Below are 12,069 nucleotides of genomic sequence, written 5' to 3'. Positions count from 1 at the left end.
TTTCAATTCAATACTTTAATTCTCACCATGGAGAGTCGGGAGAGAGTTGAAAATTTCTTTTTTGTAATTTGTTGTACAGACAGACATTGTGAAAAAAACTCAAAATCAAATATTGAGTAAAAGCTGTGATCCTAGTCTACTGTTTGTTTACTAAGTCCAAACCAGCAATACGTGGGTTGTTAAGCTGGTTAGCTGGTCTATAAGTAATGATAAATATATTTTTTGTTTTCTTTTTTTAAGAAATGCCAAAAGGCTATATGATGTATATGGAATTCCCGTAACTTTTTAAATGATAATGAAACAATTTCCACAAATCCTTTTTAAGAGTTCGAGTTGAAAATTTTCAATAACTGTTCATATTTGTAAAGAATTTTAATTATTTATAAAATGATTTGAGCTTATGAATTGTTGTAAATACTCAGATATAGTGTAATTTTCATAATGATCGGATTTATCCGAATTTCACAAAACGAAATTGAAACAAACGGTGACGCTACCTACAGTACAGCTGAAGGGGTGGGGTGGGATGTGAGAGACTAAAAATTTAGGAGACCTATAAAATAAAGATAAAAGGCGATTGAAATATTTTATATTAGAATAATAAAAAAAATAGATATCCTTAAATATTAGACCTACTGAAATAAAAGACTAGATAGATGGACAAGAGAGAAAGAAGCTCATGCTATTTTCACCGTTATTAATTATTTTCAAAAACTCATTTGGCTATATTTTCCAATTTTAAATCTGGCTTTGAAAAAAAGGAAAATAACTCTGTTACTACTAGTCTAAGGTTTCCGGTTCCAGATCTACGTAATTTTGTGTTTGTAAACACTAGAATAGACGGACGTCACAACAGTGCAGTCGAGAGATTTATTTATAGATTTATCTTCTGATAGACTCATACAAATCACATAGCACGGTAATCCATAGGTTATTAGAACTAGAAATAACTAGAAAGTTAATAGATCTATTAGATCTATATATGCTAAATTCAAATTGACTTTGGATGAGATCAGATCTAAAAATTAAGGTAATCTATCGTTTTGGGTACGTAAAATCGCCCGCGATTTGTAATGTGAAAAACAGGTGACTCCTTAAATTTTAATAATTATTTAACATTTTGAGGAGAATTTATGTTTTAAAAAATTCAAAAATGTTTCCTTGATTCATTTATGTACCTGTTTTTAAACAATTGAATTAAAACTTTTCCGTAATAAATGAAGACTAGCGATGTTTCCAACAGATGCAACCATGCTCATTTACTATAGCAGCCATCTTGTCTAAGTTTTATTTTTATAAGCTTTTAGCGCCAGATTCAGGGGGAAGTCACTCTATTTTACAAATGGCTGCTGTTTATATAGCAAATCTTGCTCTCAGACACTGCTGTTTAAAGTTAATTTCTGGCCTATATCGATATATTTAGCCATTAATTTAGGTTTATTATTCATTTATCTATAATATTTGACACAAAAGTATGACAACATACTTCTATTAAAGCCTTGACAATGAGGTAACGTTTTCGTACATAAATAGCCGCGGGCGATTTTACGTACCCAAAACGATAGATTACCAAAATTAAAAATAGTTTTAAAATATAGATCTAGAATCTAGTAGCAGTAGGCCCTAATCTAAAATTTACGTTATTTTCAATTTAAACATGACCACTGAATATAATTATAATAGACAATTTAATCCATTAGGCACTAATTTTGAAGTTTTTAGTTCGTTTAAAACTAAATTAGTCTAAAATTAGGCCTACTTAATTAATATTTATTGTCACTCTGTACCATGGACACACCTCTCCATGACAACACATGTTAATAGGGTTGTCGGCATCCGCCGAGTTTGCGGTAAAAACATGACCCGAAATCGCCGATTACCCGTCTTTCTGATACCGGACCCACGAGATTTGGTTTTGCATACTAATAAGTTTTTAATTTATGGTAATTAATTAAGTTTAAAAGGTCATTTCCTAAGATTAATTAAAAAGTAGAGTGGTTGTCCCTTAGTTTTAATGGCTTTGCGACCTGATTGCATGCTGTCTCTGCTTTGGTCTTCCCTCTGTATCAAGGTTAGTTTCAAATACGTTGGAATCTCGATTTTTTAAAAGATTCCTCTAGATGAGAGTAGATTACTGATCAGACATATCTTAAGTATGTGGAAATGAAATTTGTTTTTGGATATTTTGACTCCGACATTAGTTATACTCCTCCGAATGTAGTCACTGTATGTAGGTCACGCTGCCACCATTGTTATATTTTTTCATCCCGATCTTCCGGCCTTTAAGTTTGATCAACTAATAACAGCATTCTTATGGCATGTGCAAACAAATCTAATTTTTTATTTCAAAATATATTTACATACCCATCTTTAATTTTTTCAGCTCTAGTTCTAGTTTTGCAGAATATGTTTTTCCTAAAATCCAATTTTGTCAGACTAGACTGACAAGAGTCAGACCTAGATCTAGGTTACCTGTCTGTTGCTATACACTAGCATTGTGCTAACTGTAATTTTAAGTATTTAAGTTCTACTTACCCTTAGATATAGTTATATGCTGAAAATCAGAATCCATACACAATTCACTCATAAAAACATTGATCTGATAACTTCATTTCACTTATTACAAAATGGCTTTTATATGGACTCTACTTCACCTGCCCAAAAAAAACAAGGCAGTTATAGACACATTACAGTGTTCAAGTCATTTACTTTAGATTTCTGACCATGGAGTTCTTTCATTCACTGTATTTATATAAAATATTGCTTTAGAAACATTTTCCTATTTGCGCAGCAGTTTTATAACAAAATGGCTTAAAGCTGGACTCTACTTCACCTGCCCAAAATAATGAGGCAATTATATGCACATAACAGTGTTCAAGTCATTTACTTTAGATTTCTAACTTTGTAGTTCTTTCATTTGCTGTATTTATATAAAATATGGCTTTAGAAACATTTTCATATTTGCGCAGCACAGTTTTTTGGGGTTATGGGAGGAAGCCAACACAAAAATATAAGTTCTGTATTATTTTTATTCATTTCAACAGCATTTACAGGTTCTATATATCATTGTAGTTAAACTCTGCAAATATGAACAAAATACAACTTCAAGTAAAATAACTATGCTCAATTTATTCAGGTATACCATGACTTGTCACAATTGGCCAATGCAAAAGCAAGGGGATTCCACCCCTCACAAAAAAATTCGCTAAAAAAAAACTATTTGAGCTAGACAGAAAATCTTTTTTGTTTTGTTTTCATATAGTTGAGCTCTACAAGACTATGTAATTTTTATTTTTATATGATGATTAGTGTTTTTTTACCAAAATCCCTATTGTTAATGATATTATATTATATCACTCTTACGAGTCTTACGTAATACTAATACGTTTGAGGCCACGACAAACCACAAATCGGTTCGACTTTTTAATTGGCTATGCAACAGAGTTCCTCACAAGTGACGAACCAAAAAGCGGTCACCAGGTTTTTTTTATTTTTAAAAAAAAAGTTGGTTATGATATGAATGCCGGTCTTATAAAAAAACAGCTCACAATATTTGATTTCTTTTTTCATAGACTAATAAAACTAATAATGCTTTACATTCTCGCTCATTTTTGTTCCTACACTGTTGATATTTTAAAAGGTCTAGTAATTTTAATGAAACCAACTTTTAAATTTAGCCTCCATTCTCTAAACCAAATTTTAAAATGCTTTTCTGGCATATATAGCCCTGCCTGCCCCCCTATGGTGTGTTTTTATAACGCGAAAACCCCACCATTTTGCTTGTCATCATCATCATCATCATCATCATCACTCCTTTATGGCCCCTGGGGAGCAAAGGGCTGCAACCACACATCTCCAGCGGACTCGGTTTTGGGCTGCTCCTCTGATCTGTGCCCATGAGAGCCCAGCTGTTTTTGCCTCTTCCTCTACCGTTCTCTTCCATGTAGATAGAACAATATCTGTGGAAGCTTTGAGGGCAATATTTTTGCCAAATTCGTTTTTGACGATATTTTAGGCGAAGTATGCAAATATTAAGGAAAAGAAAACTGTAAATCCTTGTTGTGAGCATTTTAAAAACAGGAGTTAGAACAGACTGGTTCTGTGGAATCCATAAGCTTTAAGCTGGGACATTTAGAATTATAAGCAAATAGCATAAGCAAGGCTATCTATAACTTGATGATATCACATTAACTGTTTTACTTACATACTACTGTACATACTTCATATAATATTAATGTTTCATACATGCAATAAGATTATTATTTGCAGAAATACAACTCATACAATTGATCTGAAAATGTATCCTGACCAAACCTGATGTAATTCTGTAATACCTGAATTCTTTTTAGACCAACATTAATGTATAGAAATACACATAGTAGGCTGTATTAAAGAAATTAAATTTTAGAAACTATTTATTTTGTCATGATTGATTAAAAATAATATTCCCTAACATTCCAGATTTGGATAGAGACACTGAGTAGATCTCCCTACAATGCCTCCGAAATTCGCCAGAATGCCAGACAATACAGATTTTTCTAGGTCTCATGATGCTGAAAGAGTAAGAGCAATTCTAAACTTAGAAGATTTTTTGAAAATCATACATGTGAAGCTGTAAAGTGTTTCCCAACAATTTTTGTCCTCAGCTTCACCTAAATTTTTCCCCATCATCTTTCAAAAAGTAGATTATATTCATGCCAAGCTTCATGCTTGTTTGATTAAATTTTTATTTGTCCACACATGATTTCAGAGAGGATTACTTGATGGAAATTCTGATGACGAAGACTTCTTCTTAAAGTAAGTTGTTCAGTGTTAGTCTCAGTTATTAAAATGCAACTTTCTGGCTGCAAACAACTTTAACAAGCATACACACTTTGTGTTTGTTGTTTTAGATACTTAATTTTTACTTTTGTTATGTGTTTGTTTGGAAATATTTGTATCTGTTTCTTTATTTTTTTTCATTTGTGTGTGTAATAAAGCAATATATTTTGTTTTATTTTGCTAGAAACTTTTAGTTAACCTTTGGAATAATACCTAGATGTTTTGATTTACTTTGCTATAAACTTTTAATTAACCTTTTGAATAATACTTAGATGTTTGGATTTATTTTGCTCTTCTGTGTATTCTCAGGGGACCAAATGTGAATACCAACAAACTTCGCCCAGATCCAAAGATCAACAAGTGAGTTCTTGTTAGATTTTCTACCACCACTTTGATGAACATGCTATTTCTAAAACCTATTACCTTAAACCAAATGAGCATGTTGTGAATAATACTTTGAAATCAACTATAATGGGTGGACTTGCTGTATTTCTTCTATACGATTAGATGAGTAAACACGACAAACTGTTGGTTGAGGTGGATAAAAGCAATATTTAAGAAACTGTTTCTTTTCACAGGCTACAAGGCCAAGTAGAGGATGTGGTAGATATCATGAAGTCAAATGTCAACAAGGTTATAGAGCGCGGGGACAGGTTGGAGGATCTTCAAGACAAATCAGGTTTGTTATTATGTTAGTCTTTGCAGTTTAAAACATATTTTTGTATTTTAATTTCATTTCTGTCTTAGCAGTATTAGATGGGTCTATGTATTTTCATTAAAATAGTCTATAGTCTAACATTGTTTTATCCTATTATTACTATACTCTTAGTTTGAAAAAGCTGATCAGATATTAAGTGTGAATGGTATATCATTCTAGACTATATTTAAATAGTTATCTAAAAAAAACCCATTATTTCTGTAAGTTACAAATTTAATATAGAGTTATGAAATTATCTTACAAATAAAAAAACTAAAAACTGTTTCTCACGTTTAGCTATCCTTTTATTGGATATTTTCCTACCATTGGATACTCATCATAAAGTATATGTGACATCTGATATCATTTGTTTCATTGCAGAAAGCTTATCCAGTCACTCTGATATGTTTCGCACAAGAGCTAAAAATCTACACAAAAATATGTGGTGGAAAAACTGCAGGGTAAGCATGTAGCTAGATTGTTATCTCTTGACTTATAATTTATTTTTAAATTCTGAGCAATAATTTAGAAAATTAATTTAAAACAAACCTATTACAGATGCAGATGTTTTATTTCCTGGTTTCTGATTTATCAGTAAATACACTCTGGATTTTTACCCCTTGACTCTATGTTTAAAAACAAGCAGGAATAATAGAGTTTATATCCAAAATTTTAATATATATATATATATCCTTCTAAGCAAGCTGCGATTTGTAATGGGGTTTTGTAGGTTGTCCCTTTGTCCATTCACTGGTCAAGCTAGGGTTTTGGCTGTAGTATGTGGGTTGTCCTTCTATCCATTCACTGGTCAAGCTAAGGTCTGACTAGGCTGTAGGGTGTCAATCCAGCTCCAAACCTCTATACCCTGACTCAGCATAAAATCTTGTCACATTACCGCTCTCTCACAGCTGGTGTACTGAAAAATTTCTAAAATGTCATTTTTTTTTCTCTAGAAATCAACACAAAACACATGATATGCTACAAAGTTGTCTCTTTTAATATAACGTTCACATTTTTCCTCAACAGATGAGGATAATTCTTGCCGCTGTATTAGCTTTGATCATCACCATTATTATCAGTAAGTTTTTTACAATTTTATATCTGTAACTTATGACCCAGCTTATTAACTTTTTTGTAAATTTTTAGACTTCATCTTTTTGTACTAAAATAAGAATTTACCCAAGTGCAAAGACAGGCCAGCTTGTTTGTTAAGAGTGAAATAATTTTTATTTTATTTTCAGTTATTGTGGTTGTCCATTACTCAGGCTCAAGCTGAGTAAACAAAAAAAAGGGAAGCTACTGTATTGGATGTGATAAAGGGAGATAAGTTCTGCTGATGGAGTTGTTGAAGATTAAGTGAGTGTGTAAAGCAATGACTATGGATACTGGAATTTGTTGTATAAATTAATCTATTTAACAGCGACCAGCATTTTTACTAAGTAATGCAGATTTTCTTGTGATGTGTAATTCTATCTTTATAACTGATATTTTTGAGCCCATTTAAGGGGTGTAAATTTTAAGTTAATTAGAAATATATTGAAACTAATTTTTAATTAACATAACTTTCGTTACAATCAGAAATATAAGCCTTTTAAATTTAATTGAATATATTATTTTAGATTTAAAGCATTTTTGTAAAATGAAATTCTTAAGTTATATTTCTCTTACAGATTTTAAAATATAGTTGTAAAGATGTAAATTGTTTGTGTACATATTTTTATTTGGACCAATTTAAAACTGTTCATGTTTGATGATTCAATGAAGATGACCTGTGCATTTGGTAAAGCTGAGTTAGGGTCATATCCAACTCAGCAGCCAAGGATCTTTAAAACCATACATCTCAACAGATATTTATGAAGTGAAATTGTGTAAGATCTGAACTCACTCTAACATTGTTTCTCAGCTATGTTCTTTTTGGGGACTACAGAGATGTGAATACACATTTTGGTATCCAGAATGATTTCATTTTACCAGTATTTTTTACATAATTTATAGAGGCCTGTGTCTAAACATTTAAAAGAGATAATTTACACTGCTCCCTTTCCTGCCTTTAGATACTCCATTAGGGGACTTAACCCCTGAGAAGCTACTTCTGTTGTAGGAACAAAGTCTAGACATGAACTAGAATAATTATGATAACAATACAATAGTCCTTTTTTTAAGTTTGAGAAAACACTTTAACATTTATGCCAAAATTTTTATCTGGTCAAGTAATTATTTTTTTATCAAGCCTTGCTGTGGTTGATTATGTTTTATCTTAAAGACTTAACCCTTTAAGAAGCTACTTCTGTTGTAGGAACAAAGTCTAGACATGAACTAGAATAATTATGATAACAATACAATAGTCCTTTTTTTAAGTTTGAGAAAACACTTTAACATTTATGCCAAAATTTTTATCTGGTCAAGTAATTATTTTTTTAATCAAGCCTTGCTGTGGTTTATTATGTTTTATCTTAAACAGCTGTTTTAATTAATGCATTTTTTTGTTGCAATAGGGTTGTGTCTTTCCTCATGCAAGAATTTTACGCTTCCTTTTTAAAAAGTTCTTTAATATTGACGGGACAAAGAGTATTTTTTTCACTTCTCTTTTTAAGTTATCATGCGTCTATTTTTAAAAATTTACTTTTTAAATAAATGGAGACTAAATAAATATTTGATCCTCAAGCAACAAACATGCTTGTCATCAATAAAAAGATTGTTCAGTCTGATAAGTCATAAATTCAAAATCTTTTTATTTGTATTTATTCCTTTAATACTTCATTTTCCACTTGTCTTTGAGGGCTTAACAAGGTAGGAACCATATTGAAATATAATTGAATAATGTTATTATACTTGCATAATAAAAACAGATTTAAGATTAAAACAAGCCACATGCAAACCATATGCTGCTATAATTAATGAGATTTTATTGCATTTATGTTCTTATTTGCTCTTGCTAGCAGTCTGTAAATAATGTTTGCATTTGCTACCAGTTTAAAAACAATGCTTGCTGTCTTTAGCGGGTTTACAATTTATTGCTAGCAGTTTAAAAACAATGCTTGCTGTTGCTAGCAGTTTAAAAACAACATTGTCTGCTGTTGTTAACAATTTAAACAATTGGTGTTGCTAGCTGTTTAAAAACAAGGCTTACTGTTGCTAGCAGTTTTAAAATATTGTTTTCCCATGTTGGATAACCTAAAATTGATGACATTTATTCATGTGAGATGTATTTAAAAAACAGAATTTGTCAATGATGGTCATATAGGCTAATTGATGTTTTGGATCTGTCAAATGTTTTTGTTTGATGTTGTTATATGTACATCACATTAATAAATTAATGGGGCTTTGTAACCTTTTTATGTGTGATCTTCTTCTTCTTCTTCGTTCTTAATTATTAGTGTTGAAGGGGATCGAGATTTATCTGCCAGTGGGTTTGAACATGAGACTTTGTTCGAATTTATCAACCATGAGCTTTTTGCCGACTCGACCACGCCTCCAACACAATTAAGCGGTACGTGTCAACTGGTTATGCGCCATTGAGGCCATTGACTCCGATTTCAGCCTGCTTTTCTTTTTTGGATTTGCTTCCATAGCCTTTGTCCAACCAAGAACAAACTACAAGGCAGCAGTTGTTTGATTTTGGAGTTGTCTCTCCTAGAAGAGTGGCTGTCCCCAGCTAACGAGCCTCATCTGCCCGAGGGTTCGAACTCGAGACTTTTCGGTTTAGCAACCATGAGCTTTACCGACTCGACCACGCCGACCCCTTATGTGTGATAAAAGTCCCAGTTTAGCCCATGTTATTTACTTGCTAAAGTCACTGTCTTAGCCAGTTATATTTCCATCCTTTGTCCTGCGAGTGTCTTCAGTTTTTATTCTTGTATATAAAAAAAGTTCATTTAATACAATGCAAGGTCAGCATTTGGCAACCTGTTCTGAATAAAGACCAGTAAAGATTTTCTATTAGGAGCTGCACATGTTCTTCTGATACTTTATGATCTATATTCAACTTAATGTTTTATTTGTGTTTATTAATTAACTTGTGAGTTCAAATCAATTTTCAAAACAAAACCTATCATTCAAAGAGCTCATTCAACTCTAGAGATGTGGGTTGACAGATTGCCTGCCGTAGGTTAAAAAACTGCACATAATAATTTATGGTGTTTTAAAGTAGTGCAATATGTTGTAGAGTATTTATTGTAAATTAATGTGTTTCTTTTATGCTTCCAAGTTTGGGTTTTAAAAAAATTGGTTGAAATTTAAAATTATTGTTTGTGCTGCCTCATGGGGTCTTGTCCAGTTGATTTTAATTATCAACAATAAAGATTTTTCTAAAAATGTGAATTTGATTTTCTATTCTGTTTAAAATAGAACAATTATTTAAGACCTGATCTGCAAGAAAGCAGCACAGCAGGCTATTTCCTTTCCTTAGGTTACGTAAAACCAGTACTTTGCTTAGTATCTCCCTTGTCCCATATATAAGGTCTGTCAATTTAATTTATCTTATTTGTTAGTTTTTCAATATAAATGATACTTACATAGGTAAAATCATACTGGAAAATATTTGAAATCAGAATATGATTATCATCTTTAGCTCGATTTTTAACACCTCGTGAGAGGTCACATTTTATGTAAGTTAAACTACACTTGCTAATGTTTGACTAGCTACTCATTTGCAACAAAAAATGTAATTCTACATTCTGCAAGTATGGCTGAAAGGGAAAAATCAACTACTGCTTGGATAAAATATTTGTTATTACTGGCTAAAATTAATTAATCAATTGGAAGAAGTTTAGAGACAAATAAATGCATTGAACATAGAGGATTTTATTGTCAACATTGTACAAATAAATGGAAGGTGGTACAAGAATGTGTAGCAGTAAAAAATTATTTACTGTATGTTACATTGAGCATTTGTGGGCATACATAGCTTTTTCTTCCTATTGTTAAAAACCAATTCACACACACACATATATATATATATATATATATATATATATATATATATATATATATGTATGTATATATATATATATATGTATATATATATATATATATATGTATATATATATATATATATATATGTATGTATATATATATATATATATGTATGTATATATATATATATATGTATGTATATATATATATATATATATATATATATATATATATATATATATATATATATATATGTATATATATATATATATGTATATATATATATATGTATATATATATATATGTATATATGTATAGATATATATATGTATATATGTATAGATATATATATGTATATATGTATATATATATATGTATATATGTATATATATATATATGTATATATATATATATATATATATATATATGTATATGTATATATATGTATATATATGTATATATATATATATATGTATATATATATATGTATATATATGTATATATATATATGTATATATATACATATATTTGTTGTGTCATATAAAGCAAACTGATGCAAGGATTTGTGTGTAGGTGTGTATAAAAACAAGTTTGTGCTGAACAAAGTATTTGTGGCTGCAGTCCATTGAATAAAAAAAAAACATAACTTAAAAAAATACATTTTAATACCATAACCAGAAACAAGAGAGCTGCAGTATGCAAGTGCAAGTCACGTTTACTGTGTCATTTTTGTGTACAGAAATTTCCCACTTTCATGATCTAAAAGTAAACATATTAAGATGATTTTTACAGTGCATTTTTCTTTCCACAGTTTTTTATATGTAGTTTAGTAGGTTTAAAATTTGATGTAAAGAGTAGTACACAGCTACTGTTAAAACTTACAGACATGTCAGTTCTAACACATGACACAGGTGAATGCAGGTAACTTACATCTGTGTGATATTTTTTTTTTAAAGGAGATTGTGAATATAAAATTTGCTTTATTTTGTTTTCTGGCCAAAACTTTAATTATAAGCAAATGCTGAGTCAAAAATCTAATTAACACATTTAAACCTCAGTCTCTCCTTATTGTTGACTAATTTATTCCTGTTCAATAAAACAACTTTTAAAAAATAATTGCCTATTGTTTTAAATGAAGAGAAGAAAAACTAATCTTACACAAATATGAATGGACTGCCTTTCTTTGCTAAATGTAAATGTTTCAACTTAAACTACATTCACACTGTAAACATGTTTAACAGTTCTTGGAACATGTTTCTAGACACAGGGCACAAAAACTGACATTCTTTTGGGAGTCTAGTAAACAGTTTCAGAAAATAATTACTTTATGCTGTAGCACTTCATATAAAATACTTGCATTTTGTATACTAAACTGCTTTGGGGAAAAGAAACCTTGAATTGATAGTTTCAAATGTAATATTTTTTTGTATTAAAGCTACTGTTAGAGAAAAGGCATTTATTTTAGTCCACATGTTGAATGGCAGAGCATTTAACTGCCAACCCAAAAGTCTTGAGTTCGGGTCCCTGGCTAGAGTCATAAAACATCCCTGAGTCCATCCAAATCCAATGGGTACCTGATTACGTTACGGAAAGTTAAGGCGCCTAGGCATAGTACTGACCATATTATCCCGTGACTT

The 12,069-nt window shown here is 30.6% G+C and overlaps 2 protein-coding genes across 2 annotated transcripts in view; one reads left to right on the top strand and one right to left on the bottom strand.

Annotated features, from left to right (window-relative positions):
* The window catches only part of LOC131942041 (uncharacterized), a 2,986-nt gene extending 2,757 nt beyond the window's left edge, over positions 1 to 229 (bottom strand). The window contains exon 1 of the mRNA XM_059301707.1: positions 27 to 229. Within this exon, the coding sequence (XP_059157690.1) occupies positions 27 to 87 (61 nt within the window). The 5' untranslated portion in view covers positions 88 to 229. The remainder of the gene's footprint in view (positions 1 to 26) is intronic.
* Positions 230 to 791: 562 nt separating this feature from the next.
* LOC131942043 (vesicle-associated membrane protein 4-like) lies at positions 792 to 7,057 on the top strand. Its single transcript, XM_059301710.1, has 8 exons — positions 792 to 919; positions 4,462 to 4,561; positions 4,751 to 4,797; positions 5,131 to 5,181; positions 5,400 to 5,500; positions 5,900 to 5,979; positions 6,545 to 6,596; positions 6,760 to 7,057. The coding sequence occupies exons 2-8, from the start codon at positions 4,496 to 4,498 to the stop codon at positions 6,792 to 6,794; spliced, it is 432 nt and encodes a 143-aa protein (XP_059157693.1). The 5' UTR covers positions 792 to 919; positions 4,462 to 4,495; the 3' UTR covers positions 6,795 to 7,057.
* The last annotated feature ends 5,012 nt before the right edge of the window (positions 7,058 to 12,069 follow it).

Source organism: Physella acuta, unplaced genomic scaffold (assembly GCF_028476545.2).
Source record: "Physella acuta isolate Inbredline_101_S28 unplaced genomic scaffold, ASM2847654v3 ptg000384l, whole genome shotgun sequence".
In the NCBI taxonomy this organism is placed as follows: Eukaryota; Metazoa; Mollusca; class Gastropoda; family Physidae; genus Physella; species Physella acuta.
This window is presented reverse-complemented; position numbering and strand designations above follow the sequence as displayed.

Coding starts and splice junctions, on each gene's coding strand:
- LOC131942043 (XM_059301710.1), top strand. CDS start 4,496: ATGCCTCCGAAATTCGCCAGAATGCCAGACAATACAGATTTTTCTAGG. Junction 5,182..5,399: donor CCAGATCCAAAGATCAACAA/GTGAGTTCTTGT, acceptor TTCTTTTCACAG/GCTACAAGGCCAAGTAGAGG. Junction 5,501..5,899: donor GGATCTTCAAGACAAATCAG/GTTTGTTATTAT, acceptor GTTTCATTGCAG/AAAGCTTATCCAGTCACTCT.